Source organism: Sphaeramia orbicularis, chromosome 15, assembly GCF_902148855.1.
Source record: "Sphaeramia orbicularis chromosome 15, fSphaOr1.1, whole genome shotgun sequence".
In the NCBI taxonomy this organism is placed as follows: Eukaryota; Metazoa; Chordata; class Actinopteri; order Kurtiformes; family Apogonidae; genus Sphaeramia; species Sphaeramia orbicularis.
This window is the reverse complement of record NC_043971.1, coordinates 2,442,172-2,463,100: the sequence shown is the minus strand read 5'-3', so window position 1 is coordinate 2,463,100 and position 20,929 is coordinate 2,442,172. Positions and strand designations below refer to the sequence as shown.

The 20,929-nt window shown below is 38.4% G+C and overlaps 1 protein-coding gene across 4 annotated transcripts in view; it reads left to right on the top strand.

Annotated features, from left to right (window-relative positions):
- Positions 1-20,929, top strand: part of smoc2 (SPARC related modular calcium binding 2) — a 60,889-nt gene that overhangs the window by 31,857 nt on the left and 8,103 nt on the right. For all 4 annotated transcript variants that reach the window (XM_030156903.1, XM_030156905.1, XM_030156904.1 and 1 more), the window contains exons 8-10: positions 3,661-3,847; positions 8,623-8,705; positions 19,980-20,079. In XM_030156903.1, coding sequence (XP_030012763.1) covers positions 3,661-3,847; positions 8,623-8,705; positions 19,980-20,079 — 370 coding nt within the window. The remainder of the gene's footprint in view (positions 1-3,660; positions 3,848-8,622; positions 8,706-19,979; positions 20,080-20,929) is intronic.

The following is a 20,929-nucleotide window of genomic DNA, read 5'->3' as shown; positions in this document are numbered from 1 at the left end:
AATAAGGTATATGAGGGGCTTCAAAACATTTGTGGAAAACGGACGGTAGGAAAAAACTGTATATAAATATCTACATAAAAATTGTCTATAAACATGTCTATATGGAAATTATTTCACAGAGAATGTAGAGATATCAACGTAACAAGTGTTCAGAGAACGCAAACCTCCTCCTTCCCCCTGAACAGTGTGCATGTGTGGATCCACTCTTTCTGTTTAAATTCAACAGTTTCCAGGTTGTTCCATACACAGAAACAGTTGAATCTGGTCCCAGTCATGTGTCTGTCCAATTAGATTCAATTCACATCAATATTAGTTGAGTTCTAATTTTAAATGTGTGGGAAATGGGATTTTCAGTGTTCAGTGTAAATGTCCACAGAGTCCACATTCCACAGTGGATGTGGACAATTTAGCTTCAGATACAAGAGATTGTTCTAAGCTACAGGTGGATCCAACTGGAGGAGAATCGGAGTCGTTTTGAATTTTGGATGAATTTTGGAAAATGTCTCAATGATGACAGATGGAAAATTGTAGATGTTGTGACCTTGAACTTTGGCCTACTGGGACCACAATGGACTGGGTTGGTCCCAGGGCCTAGGCCTATCTGTGGGGAAGATTTGGGAAAGATGGGTGGAGGAGTTTTCACCTAAAGTTGCTAACAAACAAAAAAACAAACAAACAAACACACGAAGCAAAGTGATCACAGTACCTCCTGGCAGAGGTAATCATGCTCATGTCTTTTGGTTTTGTCCTAAACTTGCATCACTTTGGGATCATGTCTATTCAACAGTTGTTCAGATATTGGGTTATGCAATTCCTAAAACATGTTTGGTGATGTATTTTGGACGTATTATTGGTAATAATGTAGAAAAAATGATAGATATTTGTTTAAAATACTATTAGCAGCCTGTAAAAAGGCTATTACCAAAAAATGGTGCAGAGTAGAACCACCTACAACTAACGACTGGATACAAACTGTGAATGGAATATCTGAGATGGAGATTCTGACCCAGAGACTGAAACTGAAGAACAGAGTCAGGATAAATGGAAGAAATGGACAATTCTCATTTCAACGTCACACTACTAAAAACAATCATTAGTCACAAGGTTTATTGTAGTCAATGTATCCCAAATGTTCCCTATGTTTGTCTTGTTTTATAATGTACATAAAATGAACAATAAAAATAAAGTTTAAAAAAATATATATCTATTTGACAATAGGTTGAGCCAAAAACATTATAAATCTGGGGCAGACTTAAAAATCGCCCAAAGTTTAAGATCCGCTGTGACAAAATAACGGTGCTTTTGGCTGTCTTCACCATGTTGGAAATGTTAAAGCATTTTTTAACAGGAAAAAGCGACTGATTAATCGTCTAATATCATAAACTCCTGGAAAAAACTTGACACTGTGGTGTTAGTAGAAACTGGATATGAACTGAACAACTAAGTCAAACTAGTCAATACCTAAATGAATAAATTAATGATTAATAATTTCATTCATTTACCTCTTTATTTTACCTTTATTCAACCAGGAAGTCCCATTGAGATTAGGAATTTCTTTTGCAAGGGAGACCTGGCCAAGGTAGCAGCCATACAAAGTCCAAACAATACAAAACACATACATGATACACAATTAACAACAAAACACAATAAGAACTATTCAACTATTAGGTCAAACTAGAGTCTATCCCACCAACCAATGGACAAGTAGCTAAATAAATCAATAAATATATAAATTTGATATCAGAACATGAAACTCAAAGGAGTAATCAGTAAATCCGACAGAACTTGAAATTCATGGTGAAAAACCTGCTAATTAAAGGTGCAACTTTTAGTTTTGGTGCGATCATTTTCCCTTAAACTTAATAATTAAAGTTTAGAGGCCTAATATAAAGTATAGGAAACTATTGGTTCTGCTGAAAACAATAGTTCTTAAAACATCTTATCAGTAGGGCTGTAAGAAAATATCGGTTTTGCAATATATCGTAATATTTCATTTCACAATACTGTATCGATATTAAAAAGTACTGTATCGATATTTTTAGCTATTTATTCAAATGCAGATATTGTGGAGGTTCATTTATGTTTTGTTGTTTATATTTAATTTATTATTATTTAACAGTCTTTCATTAAATAATGTCCGCTCCTTTGTTGTTATTGGACAAAAATAATTAAATGATGAACTTATGAAATGGAAAAATTAAACTGACGATATTACCAATAAAGGATGTTAAAATCAGTTTAGTTCAGGTTCCAGAACAATATGATCCTTTTTACTTGAACGATAGTTTTTAAAATCAGTGAATCATAGTTTTTATATTTGACACAGTTTTCACATGTAAATGTATTTTACCTTTTATATATAGTGTCTGTTTCATTTATTACTGCCTCCTGAGTAGGGCTGTACGAAAATATCGGTTCTGCAATATATCACAATATTTCATTTCACAATACTGTATCGATATTAAAAAGTACTGTATTGATGTTTTTAGGTATTTATTCAAATGCAGATATTGTGGAGGTTCATTTTGGTTTTTTAGTTTTTCTTTTTTATTTATTATTATTTAACACTCTTATTAAATAATGTTCGTTCCATCATCATCCCATACACTGACATTTATACCATTACTGTCACTTTACTGTTCTTGATAAACCTGATCTGCACTAACATGTTTGCTTGTTATTGCTATTAGACTGTAATTTATAGTTGTTGTTTTTTTTAAACAAAAAGTTTTTTTTTTTCTTTGCATATTATCTCCATGGAGTGAGTAATGACTAGTATTAGTATATATTAAAATGTGAGAAAACATCAGATTAGCAGCATTGAAAATATTTTTATTATTTCGTAGATTTCAAACAGTATATCAGTAAATACACGTTTCTTTGCTTCAGAAATTAAATGCATGATGCCCAGCTGAATGGATATTTTTGCAACCCCATGAAAAATAGGTTAATAAAAAATATTCAATTGTATAGGTTTTTTTTTTAAGTTTTAAGAGGAATAAAAACACTCAGGATTAAGGCTGTCATAATTCATGCATGAAAGGGTTAAACTGTAATGTCTGTAAAACAGAATTTCAGTTTGAACACAGTTTGAACATTTGCTGATAGAACATTAGATCCTGTTGGATCAAATAAAAATGTGTTTAGTATTTGTGCAGATTTCTGGTGTAATTCAATTCTTCCAGGAAATAATCATTTAAAAAAAGAAACAAAATAAAAATGGCCTTTTTAACAGTATCATGATATATTGTGATATATCGTACTGCGATTCCAGTGTTGTGATTTGTATCAGATTCTTGCCGGTACACAGCCCTACTTATCAGTCTGTCTCTAGTTCGTCATTTGGTTTCCTTCCTTTTTATTTACATTTGGGGATGAAGGAAGAAAACTGAAAGCTGGAAATCAGGATGATATTCCAGATGCAGAGGCGACAGGTTCAGTTGTTCTGTCAAAAGTATGTCCTGCAGTATTAGTGTGTACTTTTTCCTCATTCCTTTTTAACTGTGCTGTGTGTGAATGTGTACCAGACCCACGTATGTGTCTGCTCCGTCACAGCCCGGACCACCTAGGTGAACCCGTCCATATGTGCGTTATCTGTTTCTGTGATTATCCGCCGACACCTCCAGCGCCTCCTTACTGACCTCTGACCCCTCTGTCCAGCGTCGTCATGTGACCAGGAGCAGCAGTCGGCCCAGGAGGAGGCCAGGCAGCACAAGAACGACGCCGTGTTCGTACCGGACTGCGCCCAGGGGGGGCTGTACAAACCGGTCCAGTGCCACCCGTCCACCGGTTACTGCTGGTGTGTGTTAGTGGACACTGGACGGCCCATACCCGGAACCTCCACCAGGTACGACACCAGACGTCCTGCAAGAACGGGCATAACAGGCATAACAGTCATAACAGTCATAACAGGCATAACTGGCATAACAGTCATAACAGGCATAACTGGCATAACAGGCATAACAGTCATAACAGGCATAACAGTCATAACAGGCATAACAGGCATAACAGTCATAACAGGCATAACAGTCATAACAGGCGTAACAGTCATAACAGGCATACTGGGCATAACAGTCATAACAGGCATAACGGGCATAACAGGCATAACAGTAACAACAGCAAGAACAGGCATAACAGTCATAACAGTCATAACAGGCATAACAGTCATAACAGTCATAACAGGCATAACTGGCATAACAGTCATAACAGGCATAACTGGCATAACAGGCATAACAGTCATAACAGGCATAACAGGCATAACAGTCATAACAGGCATAACAGGCATAACAGTCATAACAGGCATAACAGTCATAACAGGCGTAACAGTCATAACAGGCATACCGGGCATAACAGTCATAACAGGCATAACGGGCATAACAGGCATAACAGGCATAACAGTAACAACAGCAAGAACAGGCATAACAGTCATAACAGTCATAACGGGCATAACAGTCATAACAGGCATAACAGGCATAACGGGCATAACAGGCATAACAGTCATAACAGGCATACCGGGCATAACAGGCATAACGGGCATAACAGTAACAACAGCAAGAACAGGCATAACAGGCATAACAGGCATAACAGGCATAACGGGCATAACAGGCATAACAGGCATAACAGTAACAACAGCAAGAACAGGCATAACGGGCATAACAGGCATAACGGTCATAACGGTCATAACAGGCATAACGGGCATAACAGTCATAACAGGCATAACGGGCATAACAGTAACAACAGCAAGAACAGGCATAACGGTCATAACGGGCATAACAGTCATAACAGGCATAACGGGCATAACAGTCATAACAGGCATAACGGGCATAACGGTCATAACAGGCATAACGGGCATAACAGTCATAACAGGCATAACGGGCATAACAGGCATAACAGTAACAACAGCAAGAACGGGCATAACAGGCATAACGGTCATAACGGGCATAACAGGCATAACAGTCATAACAGGCATAACAGTAACAACAGCAAGAACAGGCATAACAGTCATAACAGCAATAACAGTCATAACAGACATAACAGGCATAACAGTCATAACAGTAACAACAGCAAGAACAGGCATAACAGCAATAACAGGCATAACGGTCATAACAGTCATAACAGACATAACAGGCATAACAGCAATAACAGTCATAACAGACATAACAGTCATAACAGGCATAACGGTCATAACAGGCATAACAGCAATAACAGACATAACAGGCATAACCGTCATAACAGGCATAACAGCAATAACAGGCATAACAGTCATAACAGGCATAACGGTCATAACAGTCATAACAGCAATAACAGGCATAACAGTGGGCAGTACAAAGGGTTTTCTGTTATGGATGTTCTAGTCTTCATTTGACCTCTGAATCTATGTTTATGCTGTATTTTACTATTACTGCTACTACTATTACTATTACTACAACTGTTACTACCACTACTACTATTACTATTACTGTAAATACCATTATTACTACTACGACTATTACTATTACTACTACGACTATTACTATAACTACTACTACTATTACTATAACTATTATTATTACTAATATTACTACAACTTTTACTACTACTATTATTACTACCACTACTACTACTATTACTACCACTACTACTACTATTACTATAACTATTACTGTTGCTATTATTACTATTAATACACCTATTACTACTACTACTACTACTGTTACTACTACTATGACTATTACTATTACTACTACTACAACTACTATTACTACTACTACTACTGCTATTACTATTACTACTATTGCTACCACCACCACTACTACTACTACTACTACTACAATTACTACTACTATGACTATTACCATTACTACTACTACAGCTACTATTACTACTACTACTACTGCTATTACTATTACTACTATTGCTACCACTACTACTACTACTACTATTATTAGTACTACTACAATTACTACTACTACGACTATTACCATTACTACTACTACAACTACTATTACTACTACTACTACTACTGCTATTACTATTACTACTATTGCTACCACTACTACTACTACTACTACTATTAGTACTACTGCAATTACTACTACGACTATTACCATTACTACTACTACTACAACTACTATTACCACTACTACTACTACTACTACTACTATTACTATTACTACTATTATTACTACTATTACCACTACTACTACTACTACTTGAACTATATCTTTGCAGTAGCTCTGTAATGTGAGAAACAAGCCTGGTTTCTGCTTTCTTAACCGATTATTGGGCAAGTGACTATTTTTGGTAATTTCCGAATACATTACAGGACAGTGACAGCTAACAACAGTTAAAGTGTGGACAGTGAGCCAACTGTCAGGTCCAATGTGGTCTACAGGGTCTGTATGAACAGTGAGCGGACCTGCTTTGTTCAGTACCATGAAGTAATGGTACTAATGTAAGTACTGATGTTCAAAGGGGTCACGTGGATGTGGACAGGGGTCTGGACCATCGGAAAGCTCAGGATCTCAGGTTTCCAAGACCCTTTGAATATTATGGACAGAACACAGTTCAGGGGTTACAGTAATATGAATGCTGTAAAGCAGCGGTTTCCAACCTTTTTTGGCTCGTGACCCCATTTTAACATCACACATTTCTGGTGACCCCAGACATTCAAAACAGAGACTTTTTTTTGCTAAACTTAATTTGTTTTTGATCATGTAATAGTTTGCTATACGATGTTGCAAATAAATGTTAATGTTAGAGGACATTTAGTCTATATAATGTATGTTATTGTGGACAGAGGCAGTAAATTCAGGTGTAGATTACTGCACAAAGGGAGAATGGGATTTTCCTTGGTCAGGATCTGTCCAGTCAGTCCAGCTGTGATTTACAAGGAGGACAATGAATACTGAACAAACAAGAATTGAAACTATGAATTATGAAAGAGCTGCAGCATCTGAAACTGACCACACTGAACATTTGACACAGAAACAGAACCACAGTGCTGCAGTTTCACACTCAGTTTGTCTGTTATGGATTGGGATTGTCTCTCTCAACTCACCATATATTTTTTATTAGTAAGTTTTTTTTTTTTTTTTTATCAATTACTAGAAATTTCAGGCGACCCCATTTGAATTCCATATGACCCCGCGTGGGGTCACAATCCCAAGGTTGAAAAACACTGCTGTAAAGTGTAAAATGTAGCACCGGAGACACTGCCGTTGTTAAAGGGTTCACTGTATTTTGCTGCTATATTCAGTGCCAATGAAAACACAACACTTGAATGTGTTTTATTGTTCCTGAGCTGCATCAGTATGTTTCAGTTTCACCTGTAGAAGATAATCCCAGACAATTTCTTAACAACCTGAGACGGGTTGAACTATTGTCACGCTTGAATGAACTTGTCTGCATTCATAAGACTTGTTTTTCTCATTGCTCAGCAATAAACTGCTCAACTTAAGGAACTGTGGTCAGTTCAGGAGTGCTCATGTTCTGGATATAAAGGCAAACTGAAAAGCACCAAAACCATTTGCAATAACTCAGCGATGCCCAGACTGACACCTGACCACAGATGCCATGCTATGGGGCAGAACGGACAGGAACTGGTTACGGCTCTGGAGGAAGAGTGGGTCAATATACCCCAGGACAACATCAGAAGGCTTATGAGGTTCATGAGAAGGCGTATTACAGCCTGTGTGAATGCAAACGGAGGTCATATTCCATACAGAATTCTAGAACTGAATTTTGTGACTTTTGGTTTTGGGGGTCCTTGAGTTTCTTTCTTTATCCTTATTTTTTGTCAACAAATTTGGATGTGATTTTTTATTTTTACTGTATAGAAATGGCCTATGATTAATTCCAAAGAGTTTATGGAATAAAAATCCTCATTGATTTAAAAAAACCTAAGAATCTTCAAGTGTTGCGTTTTCATTGGCACTGAGTATACTTCTACTTGTAGTGGAGTACTTTAAAGGGTTAAATCCCTTGAGTGTACTTGTTTGTCTGAATTCAGTTGGTAGAAAGTGCCAAAACAAAGGCACAGGGGTTTTATCTGTGACAGGCAGACGGACATCTCCATTTCAGATGCGACGGGGATTTGGTGGACTAGTGAGTGGGAGGTCAGAGGTCACCCAGACTGGCAGGGTCGGGCGCTGGTAGACTTTTATTCATGTGCGAGGCTGGGTATCAGATGAACAAGGCTCCAGGCAGAGCGCCAGACAGCACATTAGCACACATATGGAAGCGTGGATTTTCCCCGTTCAGTATGTGGGTCTCGGGGCAGCTCTTGGCCCGGTGGCGCAGCAGCCGCCGGGACTCGGCCGGCGCTCAGAGGGAGTCGCTGAAAGCTTCCTTGTGTCCCACGCTCCTTGTCTGCCTCTCTCCCGCTATCTCACCCTCCCTCCCCCCTTCTGTCCTCATACCAGCCCCAAATCCTTCCCCTCTTTTTGGACGGGTTTCACAGCCTCTGGTTTGCCACAAACAATTATTTGAATCCCTGAGATTTAAGTGTACAGGCGTAATTGGAAAACATGGGATTCCTCTGTGATTTTACAGCACAGATAGTTTTACTGGTATAAACAGCGCTTCTCGCCCGTTTGGCTTTGTGCGTTGGCGTTTGCTGACTCGGTTTGTTCTCCGTTGCAGGTATGAACAGCCAAAGTGTGACGGCAACGCCAGGGCACATCCAACGAAACCTAAGGACCACTATAGAAGCAGACATCTGCAAGGTAGGCCTCTAAACCTGGGTTCAGTCTGTGTTCGGTTCTGTTCAGATCAGGGATGGGATCGAGAAGTGGTTCTTGTAGAGAACCGGTTCCCAGTGACGCAGTTTCTTGGAACCATTCCATTCCTGTGACATCATCGGATTACTGTTTTTTTTTTTACTATTTAATACTATTTAACCCATAAAGACCCAAACATCCACCATCGACCAAAACCATCTACTGATCTAAACTGTTTAATACCTGTTGATCCACTAATCCGATCAAAACATGTAAATAAATGGTGTAAAATACAGTTTGTCATGTTTTCATGGTCATCAGATATGACCCATTTGGACGTTCAGAGGCACCATAGTTACCATGGAAACACCATCATCTTCTACAACATTGATTCACCAGTCAAACCCATGGAGTTGGATCAATGACAGTGGATGGACACACTGGGTTTATGTTCAGTTAATGAGAGAATTTACTGAAAAAGTAATTTTTTCTTCAGTTTTCTCTATTTTGACAAAATAACATTTAAATTTACTGAGTTTTCATGAACATCTAAATAAAATATAGGAAATTAAATAGAGGAAAATTCATGATTGAGCATACAATGAAATATACAAAATACTGAGGGTAATTTTATAATAAATGGTGATAAATCACTTCAGAAAAATTCATTTGGGAACTGAAGCAAAAGTACCACTGGGTCTTTAAGGATTAAATATTTTGCATTTCATATTGTATAGGCTATTTCATTTTTTTTTTATTGAAGACGTACCGTCTCTATAAAGCACATCAGATTTTCGTTGTGTATGCTATATGTATACAGTGACAATAAAAGGAATCTTGAATCATCACATCAGTTCCATATTTTGGTTGAGAAGCCTCTAAAATATGGTTGAATTTCACCAGTAAAGACGGCACTAGAGCTAACACTCGCAGAGCTTCCAAAAATACCTCCAACATGAACAAACATTTAGACACACAGGATCCAAATAAACTGCACTAATGGAACGTCTCTGATTGGCTGCTTAGCAAGAGGGGGCGGTGACTCTGAAGGTGGAGCATACAGCAAGGCGTTCTATGTCACAGCCGCTAACATTAAACCCATACTGTTAATGTTAGCACCATTTCACTGTCGACCTGCTTTACTATTGTTTATGGATAATCTCCATGACGACCAGGCTCTGAGGCTGCAGCAGGTACATCTAACAACCCTTTAACTACACCTTCAGAACCCTTTAGGACCTTTGTTCCTATCAAATGCAAAGTGTTAGCATACTGTATATTTGAGATTAAAGAGTTCATACAATCCATTTGTTCTATAGTTTCTTCCCTAATCCAATGACAATCGATAAGAGAATTGAACTGATAAGATAATGCAACTGGAATCACTAAATTCTTATCAGTTCCCCATCCGTAGCTCAGACAGCCTCCAGCTGCTTCCAAAATTCATGATAAAGAGTTGAGGACTACCAGATACTGCCCCTTGCTGGTCAGAGGACAGAGACAGATGGGGGGGGGGGGGGGGGGGGGGGGGGGATTAATCTTAAACTGACATGAGGAGATGGAGGATAGTGGAAGCACAGCGGGGAGGATAGGTGAAGATAATGGAGAATAGGACGCCAGAGACAGGTGCTGAGAGACTGATGGACAGCAGAGTTGATAACTAAATGGTGGGTGGGAAATGACTTTGAGAATGTGGTTGGAGTCTGTGTGCGGGGGGGTACCTTCACAGAGAAATCAAACTCACATCAAACTCAAATCAGGTCATTAACATGCTATGTCAGGTGTCTGTTTATGAGCGGGAGGTGGAGAACAGGTTAAAATTGAATGTTAAAAACAAAGGGTATGATGTTGGGCTCTAAACATATTATGAGAGACGCTCCAAAGTTAAACATCTCTTTGCACAGCCAATCATTAGAACAGTGGTTCCCGACCTTTTTTGTCTCCTGACCCCATTTTAACATCACAAATTTCTGGTGACCCCAGACATTCAAAATGGAGACTTTTTTGTTTTTGCTAAAATTAATTTGTTTTTGATCATGTAATAGTTTTCTATACTATGTTGCAAATAAACGTTTATTTTAGACACATTTAGTCTATATAATGTCTATTATTGTGGACGGAGGCAGTAAATCCAGGTGTAGATTACTGCACAAAGGGAGAATGGGATTTTCCTTGGTCAGGATCTGTCCAGTCAGTCCAGCTGTGATTTACAAGGAGGACAATTAATACTGAACCAACAAGAACTGAAACTATGAATTATGAAAGAGCTGCAGCATCTGAAACTGACCACAATGAACATTTGACACAGAAACAGAACCACAGTGCTGCAGTTTCACAACTACAGTTTGTCATGTCTTATGGATTGGAATTGTCTCTCTCAACTCACCATATATTTTTTATTAGTACGTTTTTTTGTTTTTTTTTTAATCAATTACTAGAAATTTCAGGCAACCCCATTTGAATTCCAGGCAACCCCACATGGGGTCCTGACCCCAAGGTTGAAAAACACTGCATTAGAACAAGTGACAGAGATTAAACTGTTGGGGGTCACTTTAGATCAAAATATGTCATGGACCACACGTATAAATAATACTGGGACTAAAATGAGTAGAAACATCTCATTAATTAGATGTAATGCCCATTGTATGTCATCTGGAACAAGAAAACTCCTACCACAGTCTGTCGTCCAATGTCACTGGACTATTGTTCCATTGTGTGGTCGGGCAGTGCTAAAGAAGACCTCGATAAGCGTCAGATAGCACAGAATCGGACTGCTAGACTAACTCTGGGCTGTCCGTTTTCTAACTAATGTTAATTCAATGCATCAAAGACTGTCTTGGATAAAAGTCTAGGACAGATTGACACGTAGTTCTGTGTTGGCTTTGCATAAAATCTGGACCTCACACAAACCCTTTAGCCTGTTCTGTAAACTACAGCACACCTGTAACAGACATGGGCTGAACACCAGACCTGCTTCTAATGCTACTTTTACTTTACCTTTGCCAAGAACTAATGCACTCAGAAAGACCTTTATATACGAGCCATCTCATATTGGAATAAGTTAACTCCAGAAATGTTAATAAGTAATCATGTTATTTTTAAACACATCTTAAGAAATGTATAATCAACTAGAAAAGCACTCAGAGCGAAGACCTCCGCCAAGGCAGATCAGACCCCCCCCTCCACCAAAATGTACTCATTTATTCCTTGTGCCAGTATCAACATTTCCTGAAAATTTTATCAAAATCCTTCCATAACTTTTTGACTTATCTTGCTAACAGACAAACAAACCCCAATGAAAACATAACCTTCTTGGTGGAGGTAATTAATATAACTATGTTTTTTTCTATGTGGTTTGTAAATGTCGAAATTGTAATACTTTAAAATTGGGAATGGACCCCAGGAACAACAGTGTCTACTTTGGTACAGACTAATGGGAATCCTGAAAGAAAGACAGAAAGAAAGACAGAAAGACAGAAAGTCAAAGTTTCTAATGGTGATCCACTGTATAAAATGTCCAGCGGTAACATTTTATCTTTGATCCATTACCTGTGAGTGGTAGATGAATATTAGCCAGTATTAGTCAACTTAAGCCTAATACTAGTCAAATGGCAAGTCTTTTTTTCAGTTTTCTCAAAATATGTGACATACATTAACACCTATAACCTATGGAATGGTTTTAGATTTTGATCAAATGCCCATAAAAACTAATGTGTTATGTTCAGAGCTGCAACCAATTAATCGATGAGGTGCTTGAAGTGAATGCAAAAATTCACGGTTCGATTAATCGACTCGAATTGATTGAAGGGAAATATTCTATTGCAGTTTTCCTGAATTGAAGCTTCTTTGTGCGTCACAATAAGTGTCCGTGTGAAACACAACAGTGGAACCAATGTTTAACAGCAGAGAAATGAAGGAAACAAAGCTTTGATTCAGGAGAGTTGTGGTTGAATGATTTTTTTTGGATCACTTTGGGTCGATTAATCGGTTGCAGCTCTACTTATGTTTAAATGTTTTGTTTATTTTCCTTCTGTTTTGACATTCATATTTGAAATAAATACATCAATCAATCAATCAATCAGTCAGTATTTAAAGTAGGACAGAGTTTCTGCTCTTTACTCGTCAAACGTAGCTGAAACTGAATACAAAAGTTCAAGACTTGGCTAGGTATGAAAACCCAGAGTACCCCTTCTGTAACATAGTGTAGTACTGTTACAGCTCATGTTTTGGATTCATTTTACTTGTTTTAATAGTAATATGTTTGTACAGTCGTTATTCGTGAGAACTACGTGAACTTCTCAAAAGTCAACGTTTCATGAGCTCAGAAAAAACCCAGCCCTGTTTTCAGCTTTGTGACGATGCATTTTCCAGCTAATCCGAGAGGGTTTTCGAAGAGTTTATTTAGCTTAAGAAGGAGGAGAATTTCCTCAGCTCATAAAAGAAACACTTATTCTCTGTCCACACACTTAAGAAGTCTTCACTTTGGAAGGTGTTTTGAAAAAAGTTCTCCTTCAGTGACCTAAAACTCCGTGGAGAGGCTCGAACATGGAGATAAATGTTTGTTTTGAGAAATGTTGGGGGCATTAATCATTCAGTTTTTCACAAATATGAAAAATCAACGCATTCATAGAAACGTGAATTTTTCTGGGAAGGAAAAGGACATTTATAATCTGAACAGGAATTAAATCTGTCAGACTGATGTAGTGGAGACCAAGTATGAAGGTACATAAAATACTGCAGGTACTTATTTTCTAACACTGACTTTAATAGAATGATGGTTCGACCTGAATGCCAAGATGCACATGAGATGCTGATGTCTGCTATGTTAATTATTGTAATTTATTTAATGTAATAATTACTAAGCTAACATTTGCTTAGAAATAAATCAACGTTGATGCTGAAGACATTAGTTTTATGGACATTGGATCAAAATCTAAATCTATTCTATAGGTTGTAGTTGTTAATGTGTGTCACATACAAGGTTCTAATAGTTTTGGATTTTTCATTTTAATTTTGTTTTATTTAGTTTTGACTTTTTTTCTCTAAATCAGTTTATTTTAATTTGTTTTTAGAGCAGGTTTGATAGTTTTTATTAGTTTTTGTTATTTTCTAAATGCTTAGTTTTAGTTTAGTTTTAGTTTTTATATATATCTTTTGTCTTCTTCTGTCGTCGTATTCAAATAAATCCCAGACAGGACTCTGCTGCTTTCTCCCAACTTTAGTCTCCATGTTTCCAGGTAGAGTGGGGACCAGAAGACGACTGGAAACCACAAGTGAACACAAGTGACGGACCGTTAAATATCATACGGTGCCAGCAGCTAAAATTGCTCGAGGGAAATAAATCGCTTTTATATCAATCCAACGTTGACAAAGATGAAAACGAAGGGAATTTTATCCATAATTTTTATTAGTTTTAGTTAGTTTTGTAAACACACTTTACAGTTTCAGTTAGTTATCTTTTTTTTTTTCTCTTTTAATTATAGTTTTTATTTATTTCAGTTAACGAAGTTTTCGTCATTTTGTTAGTTTTCGTTAACGATAATAACCTTGGTCACATGGCTTGAGAAAATTAAAAATGACTTGTGATTTGACCAGTATAAGGCTTAACTTGACTAATATTAGGCTACCATTCACAGATAATGGTTCAAAACTGAGAGAAATGCTGCTGTATAGTTTATGCATTGGATCACCAGTGGAAATTTTGAGTTTCTGAAGGATTAGAGTTTGCTCTCTGTGAATGTACCTCCTTCATCTGCACCAAAATGCTTTAAAACTTTGATTTATAATTTCCTAAGGTTAAATAAGGCTACGACTAAAGAAGAAAGAAGGAAAAACTGCATGGATGAAGCAAAAAATGCTGCAAATATCCATAATACAGAACTTAATTTCTGGCTAGACTAATATTATCATAGGACTTGTGTGTGTTTGCTGAGATAATGGAGGTAATTTGCAGTTAAATTATCACCTCCTAAATTACAGACACACCACATTCACATGGGATTAAGATCACAGAGCGCTGCACTTATTACAAATGAGCAGAGGTCTGCAGGTGCTGCCGGTCCTGTGTGAATAGGGCTTTACTGGAGACTTAATGAACAATGACTGTGTCCCACGTCTGCTGTAAAATTTTGCACCACATTTCACTGGATTCCATTCAGCAAAAAAAAAGTATGTTTGCTTTTTAAATATTTTACCTAAAACAGAAAGGTCCCAGCTGAGCCTCGTCCCCACGGTGCTGGTAATGAATATCATGATATGTGAATTTGCCCGACAGGGTCTAATTTGTGGGTTAAACATGTGTCTAAGTAGAGTGGAGTTACTCCTTTCAGGTGCTGCGTACAACCAAATCACAGTTTCGAGCTGAACAGTGCTTGGCAAATTTGAAGTCTTTTGCTGTTTCTCGGTGGTTTGGTAAACATGTTAATAATCCAGCAGCCGATGAACAGAGCTGCCACTGTTCCCATCCCATCCACAAGTGTTTATGTAACAGTGAGCTGGGCCAGGGCTGTGCTCTCAGCTCGCAGGTGCTGCATTTAGCAGCAGGACTCAGCACTCAGACATTAAGTACAGTGTGTATGAAACAGTGGGACGGACGGTCACAGATTAACCCTCGCAGACCTGACCAGCCACCGGCGACCGAGAGCGTCGACTGAGCTCAAGTGTCGAATAACTTCCAAACCACTAGTCTTATCCATACATGTAAATAATTGGTTTGTCGTCTTTTCGTGGTCATCAGATATGACCCATTTGGACGTTCAGAGGCTCCGTAGTTATCGTGGAAACACCGTCATCTTCTACAACATTGATTCACCAGAAAAACCCATAGAGTTGGATGGACACACTGGGTTTATGTACACAATATAGAAAATGACCAAAAATGAATCAAATATTTAGAAAATCCTACATAACATGAAAAAATAAGCAATAAATTTACCAAAATTAAGTAAAAACAAAAAATAAGTGGAAAAAATTAACAAAAATGAATAAATCAAACTGAACACAAACTGAACAAAAATGAAGAAAAAGTAATAAACCCATGGAGTTGGATCAGTGACAGTGGATGGACACACTGGGTTTATGTACATGATTACATAAAAGGACCAAAAATGAATCAAATATGTAGAAAATCTTAAATAACATGAAAAAAATAAGCAATAAATTTACCTAAATTAAGTAAAAAAACAAAAAAAATATGCGAAAAAATTAACAAAATGAATAAATCAACAAAATAATAGGTAACATGAACAAAATTAGACACAAACTGAACAAAATTGAAGAGAAAGTAATAAACCCCTGGAGTTGGATCAGTGACAGCGGATGGACACACTGGGTTTATGTTCAGTTAATGACACAGTTTACTGAAAAATAATTTTTACTTCAGTTTTTTCTATTCTGATACAATAACATTCCAATGAAATATACAATATACTGAGAGTAATTTTATAATAAATGGTGGTAAATCACTTTAGAAAGGTTAAGTAGAGAGAAAAATTCCGTTTGATCAACAGCGGTGGTTATAGAGGCTCATTTCTGTCTTCAGTTTATGATATTTTGCTGAAATATCAGTTTTCACACAATAACTTCTGAATTCACTCTGAGCTTTTGTGAACAGCTAGGCCTACACCACTGCCCATAAAGTTGAAATTAAATATTTTTTACCTCATTTCATGAGATGATTGTGACGATGTGATTTGTTATTGATAGATAAAGTGTAACTGGGACTCAGTATGTCATCATTACACCTGGTCAAAGGTAGGGGTGTTAGAAAATATCGGTTCTGCAATATATCGTGATATTTCATTTCACAATATTGTATTAATATTAAAAAGTGCAGTGTCGATATTTTAGGTATTTATTCAAATGCAGATATGGTGAAGGTTCTTTTTTTTTATTTTTCTTTATCGTTTATATCTTATTTATTATTATTTAACACTGTTTTATTACATAATGTTAGTTCCTTTGTTGCGATTGTTATCTTGTCAGTTGTGAACTACTAGAATCTGAACATTTGAACAGGATCTGAAACTGTAATGTCTGTAAAACAGAATTTCAGTTTGAACACAGGAACATTTTGTGACAAAACATTAGATCCTGTTGGGATAAAAAAAAAAAATGTGTTTAGTATTTGTGCAGATTTCTGGTGTAATTCAATTCTTTGAGAAAATAATCATTTAAAAAAAAGAAACAAACAAAAAAATTGCCTTTTTAATAGTATCATGATATATCGTGATATATCGTATCGTGATCCTAGTATCATGACTTGTATCGAATCACCAGATTCTCGCCAATACACAGCCCTAGTCAAAGGTGATTACCGATGTACTTAAATTGGACTAAAAAGAGGAATGTGTCTAAAAATACAATTATTCTGACTTTATGGACTGAAAAACACATCATGCATAGGAGTATATGTCATTAAATGCTGATAAATGGCTCTGGAAAGGTTAAATGATTGGAGCTCACCACAAAAATAGCATTGCCTTACACTAGTTTTGATGGTGGATGTCTTTGCGAAGATATATAGAGAACAGGAATTTATTCAGTGTGCAACTCTCTGCAGAACGTGTGAGAAGGTGATGGAGTGGAAAAGACTCCCGTGAAAAAAAATCAGAACAAACACCTCCAAAACACATAGCGGTAGGAGAGAAAACAGTGTAGTAATTCAGCAAACACAGATACTCCTACAAATACACAGATGGCTGCGTATCAGCCGGCTCTGCCATTACAAAATACACCAGGACAAAGTCAAAAACGCAGCGTCTTGTTTTCTTTATAAGCACTTGCGTCAGCGGCTGTAAACCCTTTTACTGTACAAACCAGGGATAATTATAAATGTTGTCTTCACATCGCTGCAGCCCATTTACCGTTGAAGCGCTGGTGTTGAGAGGTTTATGGGGCGAGATGCAAGAAAGGAGCAACTTGCCCTGAAAGCGTAGGAGAGGAAAGCGGCGTGTTTGGCCGGCGTTCTCCCCAGAGCGGGATCATGGGGATAGCGTCGGGGCAGGCGTCGGGAGCTGCGGCTGCGAGTGCTGACAGGGTTTTGCCCCGTGTGGCTCCGTAGACAAACACTGGCTCTTATTGACAGTAACACACGGGCGCACACATGCAAACACGCACTTACGGGCCAAGTTTTTTACACCACGTAAGCTGCAGATACACAGAGGCATGTGAGCAGTCCTGCAGTGTTTAACGTGTCAAAAACTAAAAACATCAAGTGGCTTTCTCTCAGCTTCACTTCATCCCAAATCTGGCTTTACTCCGTTATAATCGTTATGAAATGAGACAGCAGCCATTTACAGCCGCAGCCTCAAACCCAACGGAAAATGGCCAGACTCAATTTCCTCTGAATGACAGCGGGAACATTGGTGTCCTGCCCCTCAGCTAAATAGTGTCCAGACAGACACAAGCTGATCTGTCCCGCCCACTAGGAACTGTTCTGCCAAGAGGACGGGACGGGACCGGAGCCTTGACCTGATGGCAGATTCCTGTTGCATTACAGAGACGACGAGCGCTGTCCATGAAAAACACTCAAACCTCAACTGCAGCCCATGAATCTGCACAGACTCAGGAGTCAGATACAAAACCTTTACCTTGTTGAGGTGCAGTTGTGTAAGTGTCTAGACTCATTTACCAGCAGAGGCTCCAGTGTGGCCATTAACAGGTGGGTCAGATATTTTACTGGGCCAGGGGCAGAGAGGACCCACTAAAACTTAAATGCAAGTCTGCTCATCATGTAAAGCCGAGTGGAACGGTTTGGACACGTGAGCGTTTGCGGACATTGAGGCCGCTGAGCCGCTTGGGAAAGGTGGAGTGGAAGCCGGCTGTTTACGCCGGTGCTGGTCGCCACCTGTTAGAGAGGGGCAAAGCATGCTATTATCTCCAACACAGGAGAATCTGGCCCCGCAGGCCTAGGCCATAAAATGAGTAGCACACTGTGGAGAATTTGTTCTCCACAGGCAGAATAGCAGAGGAAAGCCGGATTGTGAGAACGGCAGAGGAGAGTCGGCAGAGGAATCCAGGAATCTCTCCAGCCTCTGTAGCCTTCAGCTCTTCCACAACAACCGTGGCCTCGTCACTCCTAAAAATATATGGCCTAACCAACAATTACTATCATTAGGGTCATTCCACTCCAGTTGTCCCTGAATTTAATTTTTTTCCTGTCATTTGGCGTGCAATAACGCCTGTCTGTTGGTTTTAGTTTGGTACTTAAGGACGGATTTTAAACAAGTGACATTTACAATAATTTTAAATTCAAATCAACTTCTGTCTTGTGGTCTCTGGATGCATACTTTGAAATAGAGCTGCAACCGATTAATCGACTCAAAGTGATCCAAAAAAATCATTCAACCACAATTCTCCTGAATCAAAGGTTTGTTTCCTTCATTTCTCTGCTGTTAAACATTGGTTCCACTGTTGTGTTTCACACGGACACTTATTGTGACGCACCAAGAAGCTTCAGTTCAGGAAAACTGCAACAGAATATCTCCCGTCAATCAATTCAAGTTAATTAATTGAATCAGGAATTTTTGCATTGGCTTCAAGCACCTAGTCGATAAATCGGTTGCAGCTCTACTGAGAAAAATCCTTCAACAGTAATAAAACAGAGTCTGCTTCAGCTGAGAAACAAGTAAAAGAGCCATGTGTAAACCTGTACTGTCAGTTTATAAGCCGTGCTCTTGGGTTTGTCGTCCAAAGCCACAGGTTTGTGATGAAAAACATGGGCATGAGTCGCAAAACCGATGCTACAGGTTTACACATGTATGATCTTCTGTGGTTTCTCTGCTGAGACTGGGCAGGATGGGTTTTATCACGTGTCTTCAACTGCCTTCAGTCCACTTATTTCAGGAGAGTCTTGGTTGGTGTACAGACTATAGTATCTATACATCCACTATTGAGTATCATCTTCAGCGCCTCCAGCTGTCAAATCCACTCAGGGGCCTCTTGAATGATTGGCAGGTACACTCTTCCTCCTGCAGATGAGGGGAGGCCTGACGCTTTATGAGGAGTAAAACCCAACCGTGAACGTCTTGTTTAGGTGTATTTTCTCCTCTGTCATCTTTATGTGCTGTTCTTCTTAAAAGTACACTGCGTGTTACATGACGTCCCTCCCCAGACATTTATTGGCCCACCTATGACGGCAGCATTCCACGTTGTTGTAACGCTGTTGACTGCGGTGGCGTTTTTCGATGTTTGATGACACATAAGTAAGCTGACTACCATATGAACTACATAATACATGCTTACACACATTCATTCAGGTATCTGTGGTTTACTTTTCAGGCTGTCCTGGGGCAAAGAAAACAGAGTTCCTGACAAGTGTTCTTGACGCTCTGTCGACAGACATGGTGCACGCCGTCACAGATCCAGCGTCCGCCGGAAGGTATGACGTTCTGAAGTGGGTTTGTTCATCCTGCGCTTATTCATGTAAATCTGTGGCACTGTCACTTACAGAACATATTCTGTCCTACGGCTGGTTATGGTTTGACTTACGGAGGTTTTATATAGTAATGACATTCAGTTAATCAACAATAAGGGGAAGTTTTGAGAAACAATGAACCTAAAGCTACGAAACGGTCAGTAAATTAATGCTAACGTCTCCACAGACTGTAGCGCTCATCAAATAAAGAGTGAATCTCATTGTTCATACGTATCTGTATCATAGTATCATAAGGTTTTGTTCTCCAAACAAGAAGTTACTGACTCAAAATAACAGTGACTTATAAGCGTCAGCCGATAGTTTACATTATAGCACTGTTAGCTTAGCTATGTTAGCTTAGCTCTGTTTTTAGGCAGAAAACAGCCACAGTAAAACCACAAATTACTTCTGTTTTCTGTTTGGTTTGTGTTGTCAATAACTGAACTAAAGATCTGTTTGGAATCCAACAAACACAGTTTAGTCTGAACCGTGCATCAACAAACGGCAACTTAGCAAAGATAATAACATCCCATAATAACTTTAAACCTTCGTAAGCCTTAGAATCAAACTCATCTGTGTAGAAGAAACGCTGACATTTCAGCATCAAACTCCATTTGTTACATTGGAGAAAACAACAACAACAGTACTTCACTTTCAACAACTGTAAAAGTTGTTTCTTTACGGTTCTCATGCCATCTGGTCACTTTCTGATGCTTTGGTCAAAGTTCCTGTGGTGTTCGTTCCATTCTTCTTTTTTTATTACTTCTTTTCTTTGACTCTAAACCACAGGTGTCAAACATGCGTCCCGGGGCCC